General features: G+C 45.8%; 1 protein-coding gene across 2 annotated transcripts in view; it reads left to right on the forward strand.

Annotated features, from left to right (window-relative positions):
* The first annotated feature begins 6287 nt into the window (after positions 1-6287).
* The window catches only part of Stk35 (serine/threonine kinase 35), a 31534-nt gene continuing 11581 nt past the window's right edge, over positions 6288-26240 (forward strand). The window contains exons 1-3 of one of the 2 annotated variants that reach the window (XM_036184964.1): positions 6293-6783; positions 7347-7950; positions 16346-17095. In XM_036184964.1, the coding sequence (XP_036040857.1) occupies positions 6478-6783; positions 7347-7950; positions 16346-17058 (1623 nt within the window). In that variant the 5' untranslated portion in view covers positions 6293-6477 and the 3' untranslated portion in view covers positions 17059-17095. Of the gene's footprint in view, positions 6784-7346; positions 7951-16345; positions 17096-26240 lie in introns of both variants that reach the window. The other variant, XM_036184965.1, reaches the window with a different exon arrangement.

Here is a 26240-nt window from a genome sequence, read left to right on the forward strand (position 1 = left end):
CTTTAATCCCAGCACTCGGGAGGCAGAGGCAGGTGGATCTCTGTGAGTTCGAGGCTAACCTGGTCTACAGAGCTAGTCCAGGACAGGCTCCAAAACTACAGAGAAATCCTGTCTGGGGGGGGGGGGGAAGAAAAGAAAAGAAAGAGAGAGAGAGAGAGAGAGAGAGAGAGAGAGAGAGAGAGAGATCTGCCTGCCTCTGCCTCTTGAGTGCTGGGGATGAAAGGTGTGCACTACCACTGCCCGGCCACTGAGGGATTCTTATAGACCCTCACCTTGCAAGCCCCAGTCTTCTCCATGAAGTGGGGACACAGTGTTTTTCATGTAGCTTTATTGTGAGTGGCATGGTATTAGGCATTACAGGAAGCTCCCTCCAACTTTCTCCTAGAGACTATTCTCATTAATCTCGATTGGATTAAGAAATGCCTATTGCCCTGGTCAGTGGCTTAATCCCAGCACTCAGGAGGGAGAGGCAGTGGGATCTCTGAGTTCAAGGCCAGCTAGGTTCAGGACAACCAGGGCTACACAGGGAAACCCTGTCTTAAAAACAAAGAAAGAGAGGAGAGAGGAGAGACAGAGACAGAGAGAGGAAATTCACAGTGCATTTATGAGGCACATCCTTAGGAATGTTTGTGTCTTTCACAGAGTTTTAACGGAGAAATGAAGACCCATCCTGTATGTGAGTGGCACTACCCCATGAGTTTCCAGGTAAAAAAAAAGAAAGAAGCCGGGTGGTGGTGGCGCACGCCTTTAATCCCAGCACTCGGGAGGCAGAGCCAGGCGGATCTCTGTGAGTTTGAGGCCAGCCTGGGCTACAGGGCAAGTTCCAGGAAAGGCACAAAGCTACACAGAGAAACCCTGTCTCCAAAAACCAAAAAAAGAAAAAAAGAAAAAGAAAGAAAAGAAAGAGTAGAAGAAAGGAGGAAGGAAGGCACTGTTGAGTGCGTCCTCCTTTCTCTGCTTCCTGGTCGACACCTTGGACCAAGCCACTTCTGTGCTGTCTTCTTCATCATGAAGAACTGCATTCCTCTGAACTGTAAGCCAGAATAATAAATCTTTCCTCCCTTAATTTGCTTTTTGTCAGATTTTTGGTCTCAGTGTTGTACCCAGAGTCCCACCAAGAGACCAAATCCGATGCAAAAGCAAAGAGTTTTTTTGTTTTTTGGTTTTTGTTTTTTTTTTTTTTTTTTTTTTTTGAGCTGAGGATCAAACCCAGGGCCTTGTGCTTGCTAGGCAAGCGTTCTACCACTGAGCTAAATCTAGAGTCTTTGTACTGTTAACTTGGTACTCTCCATCCGACTGATGCAGCAGCAGAGCAGGAGTAGCAAAGGGCAGGGTTTTTAAAGCCAGGGGGCCTCGGGGTCTACAGACTACATAGGAACAGACTCAGGATTGGGTTATTCGGGTGGCAATCATGTTAGTAACTTTTAATTGGCTAGGGTTAGCTGGAGGTTACAGTTACCATTTTGGGGCAGGCCTGGACAAGTCCCAGGCTTTGTCCTTGAGCTGCCAGGGAGGCTGGCTGGCCTAGCATGTACTGATTGTGGGGACTGGCTCAGTGGCCCAGGCTCTGTCCTTGACTCATGCACCTAGCTCTAAGTTGGTGAGGGGTCCCAGACAGTAAACAATTGACTGAACCTTGAGCAGTCAGAGTATGTGCAGAAAGGGAGCTACTACAAGGACTATTTTTTGTTCATGGTCCTCCCAGAAACTGCTTGCTCAAGTCTCAGGAAACTGAAATTGAGGCCTGATCTCTGAGAGAAGACTGAGCAGCCTGTTATGGCATCTGCTTGGTCCTTTCATCAGAGATGAGGAAATAGATAATATAGAGTCTATAGAGTTCCAGTTTTGTTACTCAGGGAGAGCATCACAAACTAGCTGCTTGGTCCCCAGGCCCTTCCCAGTGTCCCTTGCTCAAGTGTCACTCCATTGAGGTCCCCACTATCCCTTCATCTCGGAAGTCCATCCTGTATCATCTGCCAAGGATGGTAGGCTGTCGATGAGGATAGCGCACTCACCCTCAGCTCACCCTACAATAATTACCATTCCACACACTGTGGCCCAGAGCAGCCCTCTCTCCCTCCCCTAACTTCCCTCCAGCCTCTAGAGCTATCAGCTCTTTGCTTATTCCTTCACTCTTCTACTCCCCAAATCTTTCTCTACAAACCAGGACACCCCCCCACACACACACACACACCTTCTCATGAACCTGAGCCCGGCCTGGTGTTTTGTGTGTGTTCTTAGCCCCTTGGAGTATGAGCATGGAGAAGGGGGCTGGATTCCCAGTTCCAGCTTCAATCTTCAGCCTGCTCACACTGGGGCAGTCCTTTTCTTCTTCTTCTTCCTCTTCCTCTTCCTCTTCCTCTTCCCCTTCTCCTCCTCCTCCTCCTCCTCCTCCTCCTCCTCCTCTTCCTCTTCCTCTTCCTCCTCCTCCTCCTCCTTGCTCTGCAGACCAGGCTGGCCTCAACTCAGAGATCTGCCTGGCTCTGCCTCCTGAGTGCTGGGATTAAGGCATGCCCACCACAGCCCGCTGGGGGCAGTTCAGCTCTCTTACCAGAAAAGTGTAGCTGTGTGTAGTAGCCTATCATCTCAGTAGGCCCTAAAACCTTACCATGGTCTCTGCTCCTGCCTCATTGTGGGTCCCCACACACCTGTTTCCTACTGCTTTTTACCTATCCCCACTCTCTGAGTTCCTACCCCACTGGCTTCTTGGGGTTCTCACACTTCAGGGACTTTGCATTTGCTCTCCCATCTGACATGGAATACTTTCATAGTAGAGGTACATTTGGTTGTTCTTTTACAGAAATCAAGTCTTTGCTCAATGGCCCCCTATTTTCCAAACCATTCTTTCTAAAATGATTCCTTGTCCCCACCCCTAGCACCACCTTGCTAAACCCAGGGAGGGTATTAAGAACCTGGGGCCTTGGTTCCAAACCTAGTTAAGAATTTTCACCTTCAGCTGGGCGGTGGTGGCGCACGCCTTTAATCCCAGCACTCAGAAGGCAGAGCCAGGCGGATCTCTGTGAGTGAGTTGGAGATCTAGGACAGACACCAAAACTACACGGGGAAACCCTGTCTTGATGCCCCCCCCCCAAAAAAAAGAATTTTCACCTTCACCTTCATCTTCATTGTCTGTAAAACGGGGCTAATGAGAGTAAGCACCTCGAAGCAATGCAATGGCATGTGCTTCCTGTCAATCTTGCAGTTAGCTACCAGGCACAGCCAGAAATATGGTTATGTTTGTAATGGATTAGGCAATCTGTCAGCTGCAGAAGACTCACCCATAGACCTCCCAAGAGCTGCATGCCCAACCTCTCCAAACTCAGGGGAGGACAGTCATAGGAGGAGAGAGGAGTGGAGGCAGGCTGTGACACATGGCACTCTGGCCTCAGAAACTTCTTTAAAACACAAATCTCCATGGCTGTGGGACTTGGACTTTTGTTTTTCAACTTGTTTTTTAGGACAGGGTTTTTGTGTCACCCTGGCAGTCCTGGGACTCTTGTAGATCAGGCTGGCCTCAAACTCAGAGATCCACCCACCTGCCTCTGCCTCCTGAATGCTGGGATTAAAGGTGTGTAACACCACCACCCAGCATTGCTGGTTTTCAACTTTTAATTAAGCTTTGTTGTGGTACAATTTACAAATTCCATCACCTTTGTGCCACTCAGCAGTTTATTCCTCCATTTCTGCTCCCAAATGCTAGCGACTATGCTTTCTATTAATAGAATCACACAGTATGTAGTATCCCCCTATTTTTAGAGGTGAAGCTAAAAAGTAGACCAAACCCATGAAGTATTCAAGCATTTCCTATTAAAACCATCACCACATAAAATAATGAATATATATTTTCATCCTAAAAAGGGTTTTCTTCTATTTTTTCCATCGCCCACACTCTCTTGTATAAATCAGGCTGGATTTCTTTCCAGAACTGTGGAAGAGTCACCCAGCAGGTGTTCTTGTGTGCCTGGATTCCTCCACTCAGCAGTATTTTGGTTCATCCATGCTGTCGAGTCTCAATTCCACTTTTGTTCCCATTGTATGGAGATGACACAATTTGTCTATTTATTTATTGGTGAACACAGGAGTGTCTTCCAGTTTCTCATAGGAAGAGTCACTCGATACAAAGTGTCTATTTGTGAATCAAAGTTTTCATTTATCTTGCTAAATACCTGGACATGGCATTAGCTGGGCCACAGGCAGGCATACAGTTAACTTGGAAAGAAACTGACTTTTAAATTTTTATTTATTACTGTGTGTGTGTTTCTCAAGGCGTCACAGGCTCTTGTCAATCTCTGCTCGGAAGATAGAAAATGCTCATAAGTGTTAGCTATCAAGACTAGCAGTGAGTGAAGGTTACTTTAGAAATTTAAGAAAGTCCAAAATAAAGAATAAAATCTGAATCCAGGATTCAACAGCTGCAGAAGACACACATCTTTTAACCTCCTGGTTTCACCCCAATCTCTGTGTGATTGTGGGCACCAGGGGAGAGGCCAGAGGACAACTTTGTGGTTCTCTTTCCATTTCTCTGTCGGCTCCAGGAATTGAAATCTGGTCAACGGATTGACTCAGCAATCGGCTCTACCCCTGAGCCATCACCCAGGCTGTTTCACATTCTAACAGTCTTTGTAACTGACTAAGGTTTAGCACCAGTCTGGTCCTTACAGCATCTCTTTTGGGCTTGCTGCTGCTTCTCCCAGCAATGCCCCCACCACTCGTGACGGCAGGACTAGCTTCTTGCCATTTATCACGCAGACCAGTGTCATTTTCCAGAGATTGCTACCAAATGAATTACACCTCTACCTCAAAATCAAGTGAAGTTACAACCCCCAATAGGTTATTAACCATATTTGGAGATAACACCTTTAAAAAAGTTTACATTATCAAGTGTGGGGGCGCACACCTTTGATCCTGAGATCCTGAGACTTGGGAGGCAGAGACAGGCAGACCCCTGAGTTCAAGGCCAGCCTGTTCTACAGATCAAGTTCCAGGACAGCTAGGTCACACAGAGAAACCCAGTCTCAAAAAAGGCAAAACCAACAATGAAGAAAAGAAATTTAAGTTAAAATGAGGCTGTTGGAACCCTAATCTCATAGGATGGGGACTGATGACTGGTATCACATTGGACTAGAAGAGAAAGGAAAAGCATATAAACAAAAACATGGTATTGTTAATGGTCCTGATTTTAATCATTGTATTGAGATTGTGCAAGAAAATCTTTGTTCATAGAAATAAAATATATAAAGAGATAAAGGAATATGACATCTATATTAAAAAGGATTTACAAAAGGATATACACATATACAAAATGTATACATAGGTATGTATGTACATATGTTCACAGAACATGAAAATATAGCAAAACAATGTAAGTCTGACAAAAAGGGTGAGACTTCTCTACTAGTCTTACCCTGTGTGTACACTTGACACTTAACAGACATAAACGTCAGGAGCTTTCGGTGCGCCTGCTATCTTAGGTGGTGTATTCCCAGATTCCAGAAACTAGTGAATTCTTTTACAGTACATTTAATCTATCTTGTTTGACTACAATGTCTACTCTATTTTGCAAAATTCTGTTCTTTTCTCAGTACTTTAACTCTGTAACCTCTATGAAGACACAAGGTCGATTGTCTCCTCCAGTGGCAAAGAACCGCAATTAGGGCAAACAATGTCATGCCCACTGCTCTTTCTCCAGACTTAAAATAGCATGTAGTAGAAACTCTAGTTATGCCCTTCAATATCTGGATATTCAGCTAACAAATACTGGACATCTAGGCATTAGGGTACAGAGCAGGGCACTAACTATTTAAAAATCCACGTATAATGAAGGGCTGGGGGTGTAGTTCAGTTGGTAAAGTGCTTGCCTAGCATGCACAAAGCCCTGAGTTTGATTCCTAGCTATGTATAAACTGGGTATGAAGCTGCACGCCTTTAATCTCATTACTCAGGACTTGAAGAAAAGTTCAAGATCATTCTTAACTACACAGGCATTGTGTGCTCTCTCTCCCTACAACGGGCGGCCGGGTTGAGGGGATCCAAATCCAACCCCAAAGCAGCTTATATCGGGCACTTAATTAGTCAGCCATCGTATTTCACTTGGTTCTTTGCAACTTCGGAAGTGAGGACCACCCTGTTTGGCAGAGAAGGATATTGAGGATTACGTGCGGCTGAGATCACTGGGGTCATTAGTGGGCGTGAGGATCAGCATTCTAACCCAGGCCTGAGCTGTGAATCAATCAAACCTAAGCCATTCACCCAATCAGCATAAAGTGCCGGCGTGGAGCTACTATGCAGGTCAGACGCGGAGAGGGGTTTGCAGAACGCAGACGACTCGCGAGGGCCCTCTGTACAAGTCGCGGGATTTTGGCGCGCTCTTTTTGTTGGCTGGGTGTTCTTGCCGGTGATTGGTTCCGGACTGTCGCGGCTGCTGGGTTGATCTCGGTTGTACAGAGGCGGCACGGCCCTCGGCTGGCCTCCTGGGGGATGGGCCACCAGGAATCTCCACTGACCAGAGCTGCGGCGGGAGGTGCAGCTTACATAAAGAGGTTACGTAAAGTGCTCAGCTGGCGCGAACTCGAGGACAGCCACGGGGATCTGGAAGCCCAGGCCTCCCCCGGGAACGTTGCTGTCACTGCAGGAGCAGCGCCGCGACCGGCTGCACGTCTCGCCCGGGTCACCGCCTCGCGCCCTACTCGGCTCTGCAGACAACCTCGGCTCGGAACGGACCATCCTCCGGCGCGGGCTCCTGGGGGGAACCGGTCCGCCCGGAAGTGGAACTGCGCCGGGCAGGTAAGAGCGAGTGGAGGAGGAGAGGCCGAAGCGGGAGACCCACACCCTAGAGCACTCGGGGAGGGCCGTGGGGGTCTCGGTTTGTTCTCGGAAGCCGAACTTTTTGCCAGTCTCCACCCGCTGTCCCCAGGGGTTTGGGTCGACCCACTGGGCTCGGTAGGGTTTAATTCAAAGGACTGTTTACACCGGGAGAAGTCCGGGCAGGACACGGGGAGGGGCTGTTGGGAGCGGGCTAAGCATCAGCAAAGTTTCAGCAGGCCAAACCGCCTCTGAAGACGGCTGTCTTCGATGGTGAAGGTCCCTACTGCCTTTTTTTTTTTTCTACTTTTGACGGATAAATCAATGGAGAAAGGGGACGGTTTGTGTTCGGTTTCCGGTCCTCCCTCTGTACTTCCCGGTGGTTCCGTCTTTCCCGCTTTCCTTTCCCCTCCCCCGTTCAATCCGAGGCGGTGGCTCCTTCTTAAAGGGGCCGCGGCGGGCGGCGGAGGTGGGACGCTGGACACTTTCAGCTCCTTGTCCGCCCTTCTCTGCCTAGTGGTTTTAATTGATTCTTTCGCCCTCAGATCACAATCCAAGGTACCGCTCCTCCGCATCTCGGGGCTAGACGGAGGGATGAGGCTGGGGGGGCCCGGGCGGCGCCGTTGCTGCTCCCCCCGCCTCCCGCAGCCATGGAAACGGGGAAAGAGAACGGAGCCCGCAGAGGGACAAAAAGCCCGGAGCGGAAAAGGCGAAGCCCAGTGCAGCGGGTGCTCTGCGCGAAGCTGAGGCCGGCGGCCCAGGCCATGGATCCCGCTTTGGCCGAGGCCCCGGGCGAGGCCTTCCTAGCCCGGCGGCGGCCAGAGGGCGGAGGCGGCGGCGGTAGCCCTGCGCGGCCGCGCTACAGCTTGTTGGCAGAGATCGGGCGCGGCAGCTACGGCGTGGTTTATGAGGCTGTGGCTGGGCGCAGTGGGGCCAGGGTGGCAGTCAAGAAGATCCGCTGCGACGCCCCCGAGAACGTGGAATTGGCGCTAGCTGAATTCTGGGCCCTGACCAGCCTCAAGCGCCGTCACCAGAATATTGTGCAGTTTGAGGAGTGCGTCCTGCAGCGCAACGGGTTAGCCCAGCGCATGAGTCACGGCAACAAGAACTCACAGCTGTACCTGCGCCTGGTGGAGACTTCACTCAAAGGTAGAATACAGCAAGCAGTCCTGCCCTCTCCGGACTCCCTTGTTCTCAGTACCGTTCAGCCTGTCTCTGGCTCGTTCAGGCCCTTGCCCAGGCTTTGGGACCTTCTCTGAATGCTGCAAAAATGAGTCTGTTCCCCAAATATTACCTGGCATTCTGTAACAAGCTCACAAAGTGCCAACCGTGATCCCTCTAAGTATTCACTCAGTAGGTGTGAGCCATAATTCCAAGTCTAGCGTTTTAAAGATAGATGAAGAGTAGGATTCAAAAGTTATTGCCTGAACTGCCCAGCCCCCCTCATGCCCTTTCTTCTCAAAACATTGAGGAAAAAACTTAGTGGACCCACCCACCCATGCTCTCCTCCTGGCTTTTAGTTTCCTGATATCTTCCAGTCCCGTTCTCAAACTCTTGCTTCCAAGTGTGGTTTCCTCTGAGAACGGCAACCCTTCACCCCAGGGCAGACAATCATTCAGTTGGTTCTCACTTAGTCCCAGAGGCATGCAGGTTAATAACTCACAGAGTAAGAACCCCCACAGGTGGGCCAAGAGCTTCGGATAACAAAACACACATTACATCTTTTCCTGCCAATTTACAGTCTCAGTAGTTTGCCTAATCTCTGGGGATGACTGAGAAGTGGCTTTTGTAGAAAATGGGGCTTCTGGAGGCCAACGGGCTTGCATTCCCCGGTGAACTGCAAAAGGTGAGAGGGCCGTGGACTAGATGAGTCCGAGACTTCCGGTGGCCCGAGAGTCCATGGGGACAATGACTAATCGGAAACCCAACTATAATCTGAGCTCTAAACAATTTTAGTTAATATCTGTGAAAGTCAATTCTGTCTCCATTCTATAAATAGAGAAACTAAGGCTTAGAAGGGAACAAGTACAACTTATTAAGGTTAATCAGCTTGAAGGGGTGAGACTCCCGGCTTCAAGTTCTTGTGTCCTTGAACAGAAATGTTTTGAACCAGACTTGTCTGTACTCAAAGATCTTCGCAGATGTAATGCTGCCTCCCCTACCTAAGGTTGAACTAGGAGAATGGGTGGGACTAGATGGGGTGATTTCCTGAAGTCTTTCTGGAGCATCTGTCAGGTTTTGCTGTGAGACCCCAGGAGAACCCCTGTAGAGTTTTGAAGTAACTGAACAATGGATTGGATGGTGTGATCTATTTCTCTGGGGGCCCTTTCTCATGCTGCTTGGCCTGAAAAGGCCTTCATTTCCAGGAGGGTGGATGCTTTTTCTTTCTTAAAGACTTAGGGAGAGTTTTCTACTTTGCCTGCATCCTTGTCACTTACTTTCTTAGCCCTTTTATACACCAGTTTCTTGATGGTGTACAAATGAATGAAACATACTTAATGAACGGTTGATGTTTTCATACTTCAATACCCTGGAGTTTGGGGCTTACATGCATGCAGTCTTGGCTTGTTCTGAACTGATTCATGACACTGGACAAGTTGAAAACCCATGAGGAGAGTGTCTTTAAGATGGGGTATCTCTGTCATGAGGTGGTTGTGCATGCTGGGGATGTCAGTAATATTCCATAAGGAATTCACTGCCACATTGGTTCAGACTGCTTTCAGAATTTCTTCCATCTTCATCTTCTTAGAGATTGGGGTTCTTACTGAAGTTTCCCAAACTTTGACTATGGAACACATTTCCCGTGTGGTCAGAAGAGTAGGTTGAAAGCAGTACTAGTTTTTTCAAACTCCCTTTGTGAGCTAAATCTAGAGAAATTAGTTTTTTCCCTTTGGGCTGCATACTTAATATTGTTGGCTTCAATTCGGAGTCCTAATGTACATTGCCTCTACTTATGAAAATGACAGTCAAGCGTACATGCCATAGGTTGACTTAGCAAAGAAAATAGTAGCTGCCAGATCCTGCTTGCTCACACTGAAAGTATCTGTCCTATGGCCCTGGGTTTTTAGCCTGTTGTCCAGTGATATCAGAGCTGAAGAGAAGAATACTGGAGATAGCCAGGGATAACTTTCCTTAAACCCAGAAGTTCTTTGCAACCATTCTTTGCCTTGTTTCTTGTAATTTATAGAGTTATTTTGAGATAGCCCAAAATGGCTGTCTACATTGGCATCTTTCAAACATACTTTTTTAACTGTATGTCTCTGGTAGTTCTGGAAGGAAAACGAGAAAACAAAACACATTTTATAGCCTTTATGGATATTTGAAAAGTTTGAAGGCATAGAGATCAGGGTTAGCTCATTAACCGGGGCTTTGTAGAGAGCATTAAGAGAAAAAGAATGAAGAGTTAGCAGAAAAGGTGATCTTGAAAGGCTAGTGCCCAGGCTTTAAGTGGCAGAGTATTAGAACAATAGACTAGTTATTTCCCCCTCTTACCTCAGCTTCTAGTGAATACACAAAAAGCAGTTTTATAGTTTACAGAAATAACTTGATGTACAAATAAGTATCCACAATAAATTAAAAAAATAACAATTAGAAAGAAAAACTGTGTTCTTGGTCATATCCCACTCTGTTAGCGTCTGTGCATTAAATCCTGAGATGGACTGAACGAGTCCTACCCACAAGTACAGTATGGTCAGAATATCTTATACCTTTTGAGCCTTTTGTGGGAGAACACATTATGGGGGATAGGATTCCATGTAGCTCAGGCAGGCCTCGAATTTCCTATGTCCAAAGATGACTTTGAACTAAGGATTCTCTGCCTTGAGTACTAGGGCTAAAGGCATGCACCATCATACCTTTTATGTGCTGGGCTTGGTGCATGCTGGGTAAACACTGTCCCAGTGGCTCTCTCCCCAGCCCGTAGCCTATTTGCCAAAGAGGGAAGTAGGAGCTCTGAGAGCATGACAGGACCCTGGAGTTTGCCTGAAAGGAAGTCATGGCGCAACGCTAACTAGCTCTAGGGCTTTAGAAAATGATTACCAGCCCTATAAATGTGATTGATAGATCAGCAATTGTGTCTCCCTTTGAAGTCCTTTAGTGAAAAGGGGAATTAAGGCTTCAATGGTTGCTTTTATCACCTTGTTTTCCATCCCTAGAAACCCCTGTCCTGAATGTTCTTAAAACAAAGCTTAAGGTCATTGCCACTTAGAAAATAGGAAGCAAACCTTACTTCTTTTCATACTCAAAGTTGTCCTAGTCTAAATCCTTCTGACAAGCAGGTAAAGATTGACCCCATGTACCCTAAACACATAAAAATTCTGCACTAATTCTCGTAAAAATAGAAACTTAGAAGAGCTGGAAGGCCAGCTTGCTTGTTATTTGATAAGCTCTGTTGTCTACTCAAAATTCTTTGGTTCTCAAGATGGGTTTGACCCAGGCATTTGGGCAGCAGTCTTTGCCGCATAACGTGTGCTGTTGTAAACCAGGTGTCTGTGTAAGAGGCTTTGCGGGCTTTCCTTTATAAGACTGGTACACCTAAGAGATTATGCTGCAAGGTCACAAGTGGTGGCATCCTAATAAACAGGTTCTTGTTGAGAGTTTCGTTAGTGGCCTAGTGAAGCTGACATGGGACCTAGTGTGGGGACCTAGTCTGGAAATGAATTAACTGCAGACTTCCTATCTGAGTGCCTAAGGGACTCTGAGAAGGGTAGTCATCTTTTGCCCAGGCTTCAGCAAAGCAATTGAATTCTCTGCTTCTGGGGGTTGGCCTTGGAATGTAGAGACCCTCCAGGTAGACAGAAGTGGATGGTCTTTGGCTATTTTGGCATAGATAAAAGTGGCATGAGGGACTTTCACAATTAATGGGATACAATAGGACAATGGATTTAGGGTCCAAAAGTTTTATTCCCAATTTTACTAAAATTTGCTGCATGAAGCCAGTTGTGGTGGCTCTCATCTATAAACCCAGCCCTTGGAGGATGAGATAGTAAGATTGCTTTGAGTTCAAGGTCAGCCAGGACTACAGAGTGAGTCCTAAGTCAGTTTGGGCTGAGTGAGACCCTGTCCCAGAAACAAATAAAACTTTGCTGATACGTGTCAAGTGCTATTGTAAAGGCTTGTACCATAGCTCATTCAGCTGTGCTGAGCATCTCTTGAAATGGATACTGTGAGTGTCTTTTTTGCGGGTGATGTATCCAGAACTAGTGAAGTGCATGCAGTTGTGTAGTGTAAAATAGCTGAAGAAGTAACTGAACCTGGGATTCAAGTGCAGACCTTCTGATTTGAGTCTTCTTTTAACTGCTAAGGGAGTATGCTGGAGAACACGGCTTCAAGTTCAGAATTGTGTTTTGTTGTTGTTTTGGTTGTAAAATGTATGTAGTTATACTTTCCTAACAGGATTTAGTACTCATGGATTAATACACACTGATGCAGACTGCTACTTGCTGAGTTCATTTTGTCCCTGCTTACTGCACTCCTTTTGTCGGGGTCTTCCAGGCATCTCAGCAGCCAAACACCCCGCACCCGCTTTCTGACCTGCTCTTGGATGCCTTAGGGCAATAGTACAGACTTTTCTCTTGTTACTGCCTGTTTTCCTTCTATGTGTAGGGATTTTAGGAACCAGCCCCGGGAGGGAGAAGCCACCCTGTCTTAATTGAGAACATTGATTAATTGGGGTTGCATTGGGTAAGGCTTTTTCTAGGGTAAACTCTCAGGGAGAGCTTCACTTCCCTCGTAGAGTATCAGTTCACCTTGAATTTGCTCTTCAGTCCTATCCTTAGGGCTAGGAATCCTCCTGAGTGACTCAGATTCTCTATCCTTATTTAGCTGCATCCTGATGAGTAGCTCTCACAAAGCACATTTAAGTCAATCAAAATCCTGTACCATAAAAAGGAATCTGTATTTTCTTTAGTTGGATAATCCAGCACTAGGGACTTGACAAAGCTTAAGTTGCTTGGTATATGCAAGAGCCTGAATGTAAGGAGCCTCTGTAACAAGGAAAATAGAATATTCAAGTGTGAAATTGCTGTTAACACCATGAGACACTAGAGCTTTGAGTGAGGACTTCTGAATCTTGTCCCCAATTAGCTTCAAGACTACAGACAAATAGTTAATCTTTTGAGCCTCAGTCTTCTCACCTGAAAATAGTTGTAATTATTAGGATTAAGGGTGTAGTTATCAAGATTACAGTTTGGAGCAGAGACAGTTGTAGAGAATGCTTTGAATTCTTTGATTATCATAGGAGATTAGTTACTAAATTCTTATGTAAGCCTTCAAATCTTTCCCCTGTCCCTTTCCCATGACTGTCCTCACCCAGTTTCAGAGCCTCCTGATGACTTCTTAGCTGCTCATCTGTCTTCCCCACCTTTTAGCCTTCAGAGGCAACTTGGTCATCCATTTTCCAAGATATGATGCCCTTGCACAACTTAACCTCTCTGGTCTAGCTAGAAAGTCAGCTTCAGCTATGATAGCCCAAGAAATGTGATGTTGTCAATGGAGCAATCTACCTTTCTTTTTAGTTCTAAATTTCCTATTTTGCCTAACATGTAACATAATCTATGGGCTATATTATAGTACTGAGAAATCAGTGATTTCCAAGCTGAGTGTGGTAGCATACCTGTAATTTCAGTACTGGGGATAGCCTGGGCTACATATCAAGACTCTGTCTCAAAAAACAAAACAAACAAACAAACAAAACATCAGGGGCTGGAGAGATGGTGCAGAGGTTAAGAGGATTTCTTCCAGAGGACCTTAGGTCCGTTCCCAACATCCACATTAGGTGGCTTACAGCTGCCGGTAACTCCAGCTCCAGGGGATAGGATGCCCTCTTCTGGCTTCTGCAGTTGCATAACAATCCCCCCCCTCCCCCATTGATTTTTGAGGGACCTGGGCTTGGGTTGTAATGAGGATGTTAGTGATGGCCAGTAGATAATTATCCAAAAGTATCTTATGATATGCAAAATTTGTTCCACACCTGTGACTTAATTCACTGGAACCTTGTCAGGTAATGTTAAATTCTCAAATTTGATGGTAAGAATTCTGAAGCTCAGAGTTCAGGGGTTTTCCCAAGGTTCTGGTTACCTTCCCTTTTGTGCCAATGAGCTATACATTAGACCAGAGGGTAAAGTTGGGGTCTGCAGTCATTCAGACTCTATTTCCTGGTCTGTGTTCATCCTGTTTCCTTCGTTTTGACTTGCTTCTCCATAGAAATTCACTCAGTACCAGACACTGTTTGTGTCTTTTCCCTTGGTCTTGGTCATGAGTTAGCAGAGGCTCAGGCAGGTAGTCTGCTTGAAGGAAGGACTGGAAAGTCTAGTAATCCTGCAGTTTTTCCATGTGGCGTGGTCAGTGATGTTGTTGCACACATTCTGAGAATGCTGCTTCAGCTCAGCATTTCTTTCAAAGGGTTCCTCCAGCATCTTCAGGCTCTATCTGTCCCACCCATAGACTAGCTTAGGGCACTTTTTAACCTAACTTTTCTTTCCTGAATTCTTCTTTTGTCCTGGAACTCACGGAGATCCACCTGCCTCTGCCTCCCGATTTGGGACTAAAGGCATGCGCCACCATGCCTGGCTTCTTTCCTTGGATTCTTACAACCTAGATCTGTGTTATAGTTCCTTTGGCCAACTTGTTGTCTTTTATTCCTCTTAGTTACCATAGTTACCAGCTTTGTGTATAAAATAATAATTTCCCTATCCATGTCTGCTATTAGAAGTTTAGTTGCTATCTGATGTCGTCTTTAGAGAAGGAATTTGATGGCTTTCTTCCCTGGCTGTACTGGCAGGGAACATTTCTTGCTGTCCCTTTTCTGTCTCTTACCATCTAGATGGGTTTGGGCTTCAGGTTGTGGTTTCATTTTTCTGTGTTTTTTTTTTTTTTTTTTTTTTTAAAGTCAACTCAGCCTGCTTGCTAGTGACCAAAAGAGAATTATAGAGTAGGGAGTGGGGTTGAGGGAACAATGCAACACTGATTGTAAAAAGAAGCCATATGCCCTAAACTGGTTCTGTCAGAGTTAACTTTGATTGTGATGAATATAAACAAACAAACTGTACAATTACAAGGGAAGTGAGGTCTGTCAGATTGTGGCTAAAACCAAAAACTTTTGCCATATCTCCTCCTATCTCTCTGGCTTTGGTAGACTTTATTTGTACCTTAGTGATTTAGGGCCATTGGGGAAGCAGAGACTCATCTGGCTTATTGAATGATACTGTGGTAAGTATCTAGGAAAAAGAACCTCCTTGCAGAGGCTGAGGAAGTGTTAGCTTTGTCTTTTGGGACATAGCATACTCTGAGCCAAGGGACCAGTTTTCAGGTCTTGACTCACTTAACAAATGACTAGTCAGTAGTAATCTGTGTGTCTGTAGTCTGTGAGTCTGTAGTCTGTGTGTCTTCCTTCCTCTTTTTTTTTTTTTTTTTTTTGTTTTTTGTTTTGTTTTGTTTTGAGACAAGGTCTCAACTTTGTAGCCCTTTGCTGTCCTGGAACTTCCTATGTAGCCCAGGCTGGCTTCAAACTCCTAGAGAGCTACCTGCTTCTGCCTCCCGAGTACTGGGATAAAAGGTGTGGGTCTACACTCACAGTATCAATCTTTCTATTTCTCAGCATAAGACGTCTGCCTTCTTGGACTTGATAGGGTATTTAACATCCAGTAGCTTTCCCATAGCGACTCGGTGTTTCATCAGTTGCTTTGATTGACATGGAAGCACCAGTCACCCGCTTTCCTGGTTTTGAACCCACACAACCCAGCACTGCCTTCTGCTTCTGCTTCAGATCTCACAGTTCCATCAGGCTCAGTTTTCCTACCTCTGTCTCCCATTTATCTAAACCTTCCTGGTCCACTTGTCCCAATGCCCATCATCTTTTCCATCTCTGCCTGGAGTTGTTGCATGTGTGCTGATCTTCCATAGAAGGTGACCTTATTGCCAACATTCCACTTACGATAATTGCTGTCCGAGACCTGTGCAACCAAGCTCCATAGAGCCAGAGGCGATCCAGACCTCTCTTGGACAGGCATGGTGAACTAGAATGGATTGGAGTGTGCATCTGAAATAAAATTATGATGTCATTGTGTTTGTGTGAATAAGAATGCTTAAGCGCATCAGGAAAGAAGAGCGCAAACAACATGTGCGTGGTCCGGATTAGAAGTCATGGAAGCTGGGCCAGTAACTAAATGGTAATAGCAGAAACAGCACACACTTTACAAAGTTTTTTTGTATGCTTTTTATGCTCATCATTCCAGCAGCCCTACAAAGAATGGATAGACTTGTACACCGTTAGTTCGAAAAATATAAATAAACAAAATGGCCTCAAAGCCAACTAGATGGCAGTAAGCTTAGGTTCTGAAATTCAAACCCTAGGTGCTCGACACCAGGCCCTAATGCCTTTGCCATACCTCGACTTGTTCTCTATGGGTAGAAGTGGACTGTGTGCATAGAATTTGCTTGGTGCCAGTTGTGTAGGTACTCTTGGCACAGTTATTTATCACCGTCTTCTTTCTTTAATCTAGTGATGTGAATGTCCACTCAAGCTCTTTCCTGTCCTTTGGTTTAGGAGAAAGGATCCTGGGCTATGCTGAGGAGCCCTGCTATCTCTGGTTTGTCATGGAGTACTGTGAAGGTGGAGACCTCAATCAGTATGTCCTGTCCCGGAGACCAGACCCCGCCACCAACAAAAGCTTCATGCTACAGCTTACAAGCGCCATTGCCTTCCTGCACAAAAACCACATCGTGCACAGGGACCTAAAGCCAGACAACATCCTCATCACAGAGCGGTCTGGCACCCCCATCCTCAAGGTGGCAGACTTTGGACTGAGCAAGGTCTGTGCAGGGCTGGCACCTCGAGGCAAAGAGGGCAATCAAGATAACAAAAATGTGAATGTGAATAAATACTGGCTGTCCTCAGCTTGTGGCTCAGACTTCTACATGGCTCCCGAAGTCTGGGAGGGACACTATACAGCCAAGGCGGACATCTTTGCCCTGGGCATTATCATCTGGGCAATGATAGAAAGAATTACTTTTATTGACTCTGAAACCAAGAAGGAGCTCCTGGGGACCTACATTAAACAGGGGACTGAGATCGTCCCTGTTGGTGAGGCGCTGCTAGAAAACCCAAAGATGGAGTTGCATATCCCCCAGAAACGTAGGACTTCCATGTCTGAGGGGGTGAAGCAGCTCTTGAAAGACATGTTAGCTGCTAACCCACAGGACCGACCTGATGCTTTTGAACTTGAAACCCGAATGGACCAGGTCACATGTGCTGCTTAAACTCCAGGGCTGAACGTCTTGGGTGTTTTTAATCTAGGTGAGTGCTTTCTTGTTATTGTGCATACACACTCGCTGGGCTGGCTGTGTGTCCTGTACTGGGTTGGACTCTGGAGTTGCAGAGAAAATGCAGGGCCAGGAAGAAGTAAGTCTTGTTGATGCAGACTGGCCCCCAAGTCTTGGTGAGTGGAGATAGGTCAGATTACTTAAGTACAAAATGAGAAGTGAAGTCTTTAAGAGGAAATTATATGAGGTGGAATCTCCCAAGATTTTTAGAAACACCTTTTCTTATTATCAAGTAATAAATTCTCCCTGTAAAATAATGGTGCTGAAAGGAATGTAGTTTTCAGAGAAGGAACTTTGTCCAAACTGTGTTTTTGCTGATCATATATCCAGTTCTCTCCACATGGAACCTGATGCTGGAGGACTTGGAGAGAATAGACCAATTTGGTTTAGTGTGGAATATAGATAATATAGAGAGGAAAGAGGACAGGGACCAGCTGGAATACAGAACACAGTATCCAGAGATGTTTGATTTTTCTACCCAGAACAGTTAAGACTAGACCTGAGTTAGTCTGAGGTGTGGACAAGACAGGATATTTATTGGAAATTGGCCACCATATATGCTAGATATTACACATACTGTAAGTCATTTATTCCATTTCCTATTAAATTACGGGTAGGTATATCTTACCTGAATTCACCTGCCCCCTTTTCCTGGATTACCGAGATGACAGGTAGAAATAAGCTGTACTTAGAGTTTGCTGATGTCTTGAGATGCTGTGGTGGGGTGGTGCTGGTTTCATGGTCACAGTGATGGGCCAGCAGGCCCAGGGCCTGGCTTCTCTGCAGCTCCATGCCTCTGCAGGAGAGGACTTGTACCGAGCTGAGCAGCTTGCGCCTCTCTTGTTCTCCGTGGAGTGAGCTGGCGAGAGCTTCGATTGTATTTCTGCTGTAGCTTTCCATCTTAGCCTCTGCATTTCAAAAAGACCTCTTAGGATTCAGTTTCCTTGTATATGAGAAAGGTTGTCATTGGGAAAAGGACCTGAATTTAGGTTAGGATTATGGGATTGTCTCAATTAACTGAGATCTGGGCTCTTATTTGGATCAGCACGTGAGATTTGTGCCGATTTCCAGGGCAAAGTTATAGCTAAAGAGAAGCGACTTCATCTAAAAGAAATAAGTGCCCTTGGGAGGAGAGGGAAAGGTTAGGGGTTTGTTTTGGGTGCATGTTCCTTTGTTGTTGTGATGACGCCTGCTTTGCCCTGGTCCTAGCAGAGCGCTTGGTGTGACTGGTGCCTCAGGTTCAGTACGTGGTCAGATGAGCCGGATCTGCCTAGCTAGAGAATCAGGCAAGAGTTAGAAAGGGCCTTCAACCTAGTTTCCCTTCCCATTGCCAGACTAATTTCAGTATTATTGGGAAACATTTTGCTAGATACTGTTTTAAACATAAATGATACAATAGTGGGCAAAACCAAAACTTTGCACTTTCAAAGTTTATATTTCATTGTGAAAACAGGCTATGAACACAGAACTTCTGTTAGGAAAGGCTAAGTGGTGTATATAGGTACGGCCTTTTAGACAGACAAGATCAGGATACCTCTCCCCCCCCCCCCCCCCAGTGCCCTCTGAGCACATGCTAATAGTTGAGGGAATGCATCTCGAAGACTTTGGAGTGGGGGAACAAGTATTATATGATCTGAAAAATGAATAGTGAGCTAGGGGAGGAGGATGTATGTACAAAAAGAAAACAAGAAATCATCAAGTGGCTTAGTTAAGTATTTTGTAATCCAGAAGAGGGTGATGGGCCCTTGAAGCTATGTGAGCCACCTGACCTAGGTCCTAGGACCCAAACTCAGGTCCTTGGGAAGAGCAGCAAGCCACTTAACTACTGAGCTCTCTCTCCAGCCCCAAGGAACATTTTTTAGTGCTCTCTTTAGATGAATGATGGATTAATTACAATATACCAGTTAAATATTGTCTTAATTATATTTTATGAAAAATAATTTCAAAAACTAAAGATAACTAGCATTGTTTTTGCAAGTCTGTTTAATTCTTGCCTTAATCATTGGTTCTGCATTATAACATGGTACAGACAACTCATCATGTAAGTTCTGGAAAACTCCATTGATTTTAAGGGAGAATGAAAATGGAAAATGCAAATGTGTCCTCTTGTCCTTAGGACAAGTAGAGCTTCCTAAATTCCCAAACTAGATGGTGGGTGGGGACTCAGTAATATGGACAGTTCTTTCTGAGGAATTTGCTGTGAAGAGAATCTGAGAAGTGTGTGGTAGTTAGAACCCTACAGAGACAGGGATTCATTTGAGGATTGTCCCAAATGAAGGGACAGAAAGAACTTAAATTCCCTGACTTCTAGGTACCTTTCTGTTAGACTTGTCATGGCTGGGGAATTTGATCAGACCTGGTCCGAATACCAACATGAAAAACTCAGTTGAATAACATTTAGGTAAGTGCTGAATGAGTAGTTATTGCTGTTTTGTAACAATGAGAAGAGGGAGAAATTGCACTTGGGGCTGGAAAGATAGAATTCGTATGGAGAGATAATGGGCTACAAACAGTGTAGGGATTGAGTCTTATTTCTGTGGTTTATTGGCTATGTGATCATCAGGCAGAGTATTTCACCACTTTGGGCCCTGGTTTTATTACCCACAAAATGGAATTAACCATGCATATTTTATAGGGGTTGTAGAAGTGCCCCAAACTAATTGTTTCAGTTAGGCTTTAGGTGTGTGCTTAGCCAGGTGGAGGCTCGTGCTTAGTAGATTTCTTCTGTAAGAACATTGGGTGATTTGCCTTTAAAACAAAGCCAACTTGTCCTGTTGATTGTTCTAGAAAGGCATACCTGTATTTAACAAGTGCTCAATAAAGCCTATCTTTCCCGTATTTGTCACTTAGAAGAGAGTAATTTTAGTGAATCCTATCAGCCACAGCCTTATCCCAAGCAGGAAGCCAGCCAAACTGATGTTTCTGGTACCATAAGCCATACTTTCCTAGAGAGGGTGTTGTGATATGAGGGCCTTGTATTAATAATAACCAAGCTCGTGGTCCAGTACACAGATTTCTATTATTAGGGCCTTTTGAAGCCAAGCTCTTGGGCGACATATATTTGGAATGGACAGCTAAAGCCTGCTGAAGGAAATCAGATGTTGATATGACCTGAGGTATATGTGGAGGGATGAGGTCATAGAAAATATTCTTCACTCCATATGAGGTCTTGGTAGTTGCTTAACATCAAAGAACTAAACCTGGTTTTTGTTGTTGTTGAAGGCCATAGAACTAATAAGGTGTGGACTGTATGTAGATTTTAACTCAAGTTTTAAGATATAGTCATAATTGAATCTGGTGAATAATTTAGCATGGACCAGCCTGACTTTGGCTGTCTAGCTCTAAGTATTCTGAAGTGCAGGCAAGGGTAAGACAACTTAGTAGGTTTCCCATGGGAGGAGGTTTCTTCTATGAGATTTAATGTCCTGGTCCAAGCCAGGCCTCAAGGAAAGGTGTGGTTGCTAAAGGGCCAAGGCCTTTGATTTCTGTCCCAGAAGCTGATTTTATTTAGCCTTAGTCTCTGGAGCATTGAATTGGACAGGGACGGACAGACACACACACACAGCCTGTGGGGTGGGGGCAGGAGGAGGAGGGACTTGCCACTCTGTGGCCTAAAGTAGATTATTGCATCCATAAGAATGAGGCATTTAGTTGAATGATCACTTGGCTACAGGGGATGTATTGATTCACAATTTTTTTGGGGGGTGGTGGTTCAGGCAGGCTTAGAACTTGTCTTTTCTGTCTTAACTCCTTTGAGTCCCTGTCTCTAGAGCAGGGGTCAGTGCTGTGTCTTAAACGGGTCTCACTAGCACTTCACAGAGCTGTGCCAAGAGAGAACTTTGGGGGAAGATGCCATATTTGGTTCTTTCTTGGCCCAGGAAATAGAACTTGCCTTTGACTGTGATGACTTTGGCTTAGGGACCAGTGCACACATATATCCTTGGGGCTTTATCTTTCTAGGTGTTTTGGCGTTTTCCTTCACAAATGGGGAAAGCTGGTTATCAGGTCCAGGCAGCTTCCTCGGGCATCCTTGTTGCCACCTCTTGATGGCTCCTGCTCTCAGACTGTAGGAAGCTGAGCTGTCAGTTCTCTAATGGGTTGTGTACCTACCCAGGGGTCCTCTCTTCCTGCAAGCTGGATGGATATGCAAACATCTGGAAGGAACAGGCCTGCCCTGGGGCTGTTGGTAGCAAGGCCCAGATGCGGCTCATACTCTCGGCTCTCTCTGGCATCCTTGATTCCACCCATCAGAGATCGCATCCCTTGGGTAAAACTGCGAGACTCTGATAACCATCCAGCTGGTGGCAAAGCTGCCTGAAGGTTTAGCTTTCTTCCGACTCCCATCTCTTGGGACCCTAGGGACATGAAGACACTCCCACTGACCAAAGTAATAACTTCATGTTATCAAAGAAGCCTGCTTTTGAGGCCTGAGTTGGGGCCAATGGCCGGGCCAATGTCTCTTCCTCCTCATCTCTGTCCCTGAATTGTTGTTATGTACTTACTGTTCTACATCTTCTGTCTAGTTATGTGTTTGTCCTCATTCTGTAGAGAGAGCAGCAGCTCACAAAGAGTCAGAATTTGATACAATGTGTATGTGGTCAGAGCTTCCACCCTTCCAGTCTGCCTTCTACGGTCTCTTGAAAACCACATTTGTGTGGTTCCTGCTTTGAAAGCAGGCCATGAGTTCCCTTCCAGAAAGCTCTGCCCTCATAGGCCTGCTGTATAGTTCCTGTGGGTGTGCTCCACAGACACAGCTGCTCTTGGCTGTGCATACCACAGCAGGACAACAGGCACTGTGCTGGGTGATTTCTGCCTGTGTCCAGATTTCTTTGGGACACTTTGGCAGGGGAGGCAGGCTAGGTAAGATAGAGACACCCAGATAACCAAGGAGTGTTCTCATTTAATTAGTGCAGTAGTAGCTTGAGAAAAGAGTCCTAGCTGAAGCCTGTTCCCAAAAGTCAGCCAGAAATTTCAGGTGGATGAGGACCTGAAGCAGAAGAGAATTTGTTGCCATAATTCACAGTGGCAGATCCCGCAACTTTCTCAGATTCTGACTAAAGCTTCGGATGCCATCATTTTGTCTGCTCTCATGGGTGGGGCTGCCTGGGACCCTGTGTTGGAAAATTCTGGGGCCAAGTCAGGTTTGGTAGGGGAGTTATCTTAGAACCCATTGGTGGCATTGGTCATTTAGAATTCAGTGTTGTCTCCTGAGAGCTTGCAGTTTAGTTATAGATAGATGATGGCTCTGGAGAAATATTTAGGGCTGGTTCTTGAGGAAGTTTGGGACTATCTTTTCATAGTTGAGATGCGAGGAGATCACTTGGGTATGTGCAGAGGAGGCTTTGTTCACTCAGGACAGCTCTGTTGTGAGAGGAAGGGCGGATTCCCAAGTGCTGATGCATAGATTCAGGCCTAAGGAGAGCACCTAAGATTTTGTCTTGGCAAAGTAGGGCAGAGCAGATAAGTTGCCAGCCCCTATTCATTCACCTAATACCTCATGACATTCCAAATCAGAGGAAATAGAGATCTCTTTTAGCATTTATAGGGCTCAGAGGCATGGCAGGTCTTAAAAATGCCAACCAAGTTTAAAATAAATCAATACTATAAAACACTGCAGTGAATTTCCCAACTTTAACGGAATTTCACTTTCAGTAAGAGGTACCAGGGGAAAGCTGTAACTCAGCCTGCAATGTAAACAGGTCAGAAAGAATTCTGTATTTTGTTTCTTTGTTAAAGAAAATGATGTCTAGGGACTTGAGAAGAATGTATTAGAGCCACCCAGGTACCCCGTAAGGCATAGTAAGGAAGATAGAAATGCTTGTTTACAAATCTTGATTTGATGCTGGGGAAGGAGTCTTGTGAATGATGGCTGGATTTTTTTAGTTTGTTTTCTAAATTCAGAAGCCTGGTGCTATAGCAGTGATGAGGGAAACAGACTGGCTATATCATGTTGGCTTTTAGTATTTGTCATATTGTCCAGTGAGTAAAATTACCAAAACAGTGTGTGGTAGCTGGTTGAGTCTGTGTCTTTGTCCATTCTCTGGGGAAAGGGACACCCTTAGCAACCAGACAGTACAGCACCCCTTTGCTTCCTTTTCTCCTTTCTATTGGACATGCCGAAGACATGCCCTTCTAGAAGGCTGGAGTCTAGGACAAATCTCAGGCGTGGTGGAGTAGGAGTATGCTGAGATCTTGGCAGGTTGCTCAGACACTGCCAGCAGGACCCAGCCCCTTGTACCAGACATAAAGAAAACTGGAAGTCCCAAGTAAGCACTCATTTGTTGTTAGTAACCAGATTGCCTGTTTGGATCTGGTGAATGTTTGGAAGGAACTCTGAGTTTGCATGGGGCAGCAGAAATGGGTGTGAAAATACCACACCCAGACAAACAACAGGGTGACTTTTTACCTTTATGTACTTGTTCTGGGGTTTAAGCCAACTACCTAAAGTGCAGTACAGCTGTCACCACTGACACAGTCCAGATGTCCTCCTCCCCCGCCGGACCATCTTGGGCCTAGGTTCATTCTACTGTGGTATAAAAAGCCTTTAGAGAACACACAGCTCTATCCCCGTTACAGAAAACCAGAACTCCACTTGCCCACCTGCTCATAGAGCTGAGGGTTGACGCTGCAGGAAGACTAACAGAAGTCTTCTGCAACCCCATTCCTTGACCTTGGGTGAATGGGGCTGTGTTGGAAGGTGATTCCAATTTAGTAGTGGCAGGAACTGAAGACAGCTGTAACAAGGAGTTTCCTACTAACTAGATTATAATTCTGATCAGCTAGGAGCTTCAAGCTACTGTCACAGTCCTCTCAGCTGGTCTTTAGGACCTAAGGACAATTATTAAAAGCTTAGGGGTGCCTCCATAGCCTTAACTGGACCTCTGGCTGGTTGAGAAGAGGCTTCTGTCTTTCAGCGTCCTTTCACACTTTGGTTTGAATGATACATGGTACAAAGGAAAGGCAGGTTTTGGCAGTAGAACCCAGGAACTCCTAGGTCTCTTTGCACATGTGAGCATATGCAGGCCTGGGGACAAGCTGGCTTCGTCATCATTGGGAAACGTAAGTGGGATGTGAAAGGGAACCCCACTTCCTCAACTTGCTGAGCTTGCCAGACTCAGTACTCCTGCTGTTTATCTTTGTTAAATCCTGTGCGTTGATATTGCTGCCCCGTCCTTCTCCATGTTCTCACTTCCTTTCCAGAGAGGAAGCGATTTAGCTATGTGAGTGACAAGCGCTAGCTCAAGGCCTGGAGCTCCAGCCCAGGCCCTCCTCCAACCCCTGGGGGTTCCAGAGCGTCTTAAGGCCAGTAGCAGCTCAGAAAAAAGAGTGCTGTCTTTTGTTGAGATAAGTGACTGCAACATTTGGGACTCCCATGTCTAGATGCACTTGGAGAAGGGCATCCTGAGCAAAACTCAAGTGACCGTTGTCAGAGCACAGGAATATGTGAGAAGAGCTTAGCCTAGGTTGCCTCACACCAAGGTCAGATATCTCTGACCTTTTGAGCTGCTCGGGCTTTGTCAGTCCATAGAAGGTGAACTTCTTCTTGCAAAGAAGGTAGGGCTGGAGAGTGGGTGGGACAGTGCCTGTAGCTCTTTAGGAGAGTGGGTCAGACCTGGGAGGAGCTACAGGAGCACACCTGGCAGGTGCCTCTGTAGAGAGCATGAACTATGCTTGATTCCACAGTAGTGACATTGAGGGACTTGCTATGGAATCTTCATTTAAGCCACATTCCACTTGCTGTGTCAGTGGCTCTGGGCAGCTCCTCTCTTTTCTCTGGGCTGTTTCCATGTATGAAATGCAGGATGGTGCTCACAGTGGTCTTCACTGAAGTTCAGCAAGCAAAGAATTCAGCAGTGGCAATGCCACATTTTACCAAAATCATGGTATTTTCTTTTTGCCAAACCTTCATAAGCTGGCCACGAGTATCATTTTTTTCCTTTCCCTAATAATGTGTAGAGGAGCCCTTCTTTCCTCTAAGAAAGCCACAGACTCCTTATAAAGAACCCCAAGGATTTCCCTTGGCATGCTCAGCTTTGAGCTGGATCAGAAGACCATGCAGTCTTTTTGCCTATACCATTCTGGCCTTGAGGCTTTCCCTTATAACCACAAATTGTCCTGTCACCGCGTGGAAGAGTGACCTCGCCTTCAGTGCCAAGGACTTAGATGACTTCCTCCTGGAGGGAAAGTGTCCTTTGGGGAAATCCCAGGATCCCTGACTTTTCCCTGGAGCCCTTCTCTGCTAATCATAGCAGCTACAGTTGAACCTGGTCCTGTGGGGCCTGAGGCATTTGGAAGCTTTTATTTCAGCCCCTCACTTAAAAAGCTTGAGGCAAGGTATTTGTTATGGTATCTACCTATCTAATGCTCATTTTATCAGAGCTGTTTCTAGGAACAAAAAATTACCTCTTTTCTATCTTATTTCATCCAGGACCTGCTTACTAGCTAAAGTGCTAAAGGAAAAGCCCTAGCCCCAGCCCCAAGTCTTATTGACTTAGTCAAGGTCAGATCAGAGATCTCAATGGGTCCAAGTTTTCCAGCACATTCAGGATGACTCAGTGAGCAGCTCTGCCTATCAGGTCACCATGGAGCCTTTAAAAATCTAGATTCTTCCATCTTGGCTAGGGATTCTTCTTTGTGTCCATTTGGTGAACTTTTTAATACTATTAATTTTGGCAGCACACTTTAAGGAATCAGATGGCTTCAAATAGCATCGTCAGTAATGCGGTGAAGTGACCGCTGCCGTCTTATGAGCAAGTCTCCATGTACAAGGGCTTCCTGAGTATGCAGTTGCCATCCACTGGCTCACTGCCCATGCAGCTTTCTGTCACAGTAGAGGAAAAGCTGCTGTGTTTCGAACAGCATGTTACCCTGGCTTTCAATTCTGCCCCTGTCCTTTCTCTACCGAGTCCTGCCCTGACAGCCATTGGGCCTGGCAGCTTCAGAAGTGTGTTTCTTAGGGGGTAAGTTAGCTGTGGATTCAGCTTCAGGTGATAGGAGATAGAGCCCATGTCTCTCCATGGTGTTGTGCCCATTAAGAAGGGTCCCAGTTCTGTTTGCTGTGCAAAGCAAAAGCTGTGGCATACTGAGGTGAGGCTGGTCATGCTTTCTCATGGACCTGC

The sequence above is a fragment of the Onychomys torridus genome, chromosome 4 (assembly GCF_903995425.1).
Source record: "Onychomys torridus chromosome 4, mOncTor1.1, whole genome shotgun sequence".
NCBI classification, from domain to species: domain Eukaryota; kingdom Metazoa; phylum Chordata; class Mammalia; order Rodentia; family Cricetidae; genus Onychomys; species Onychomys torridus.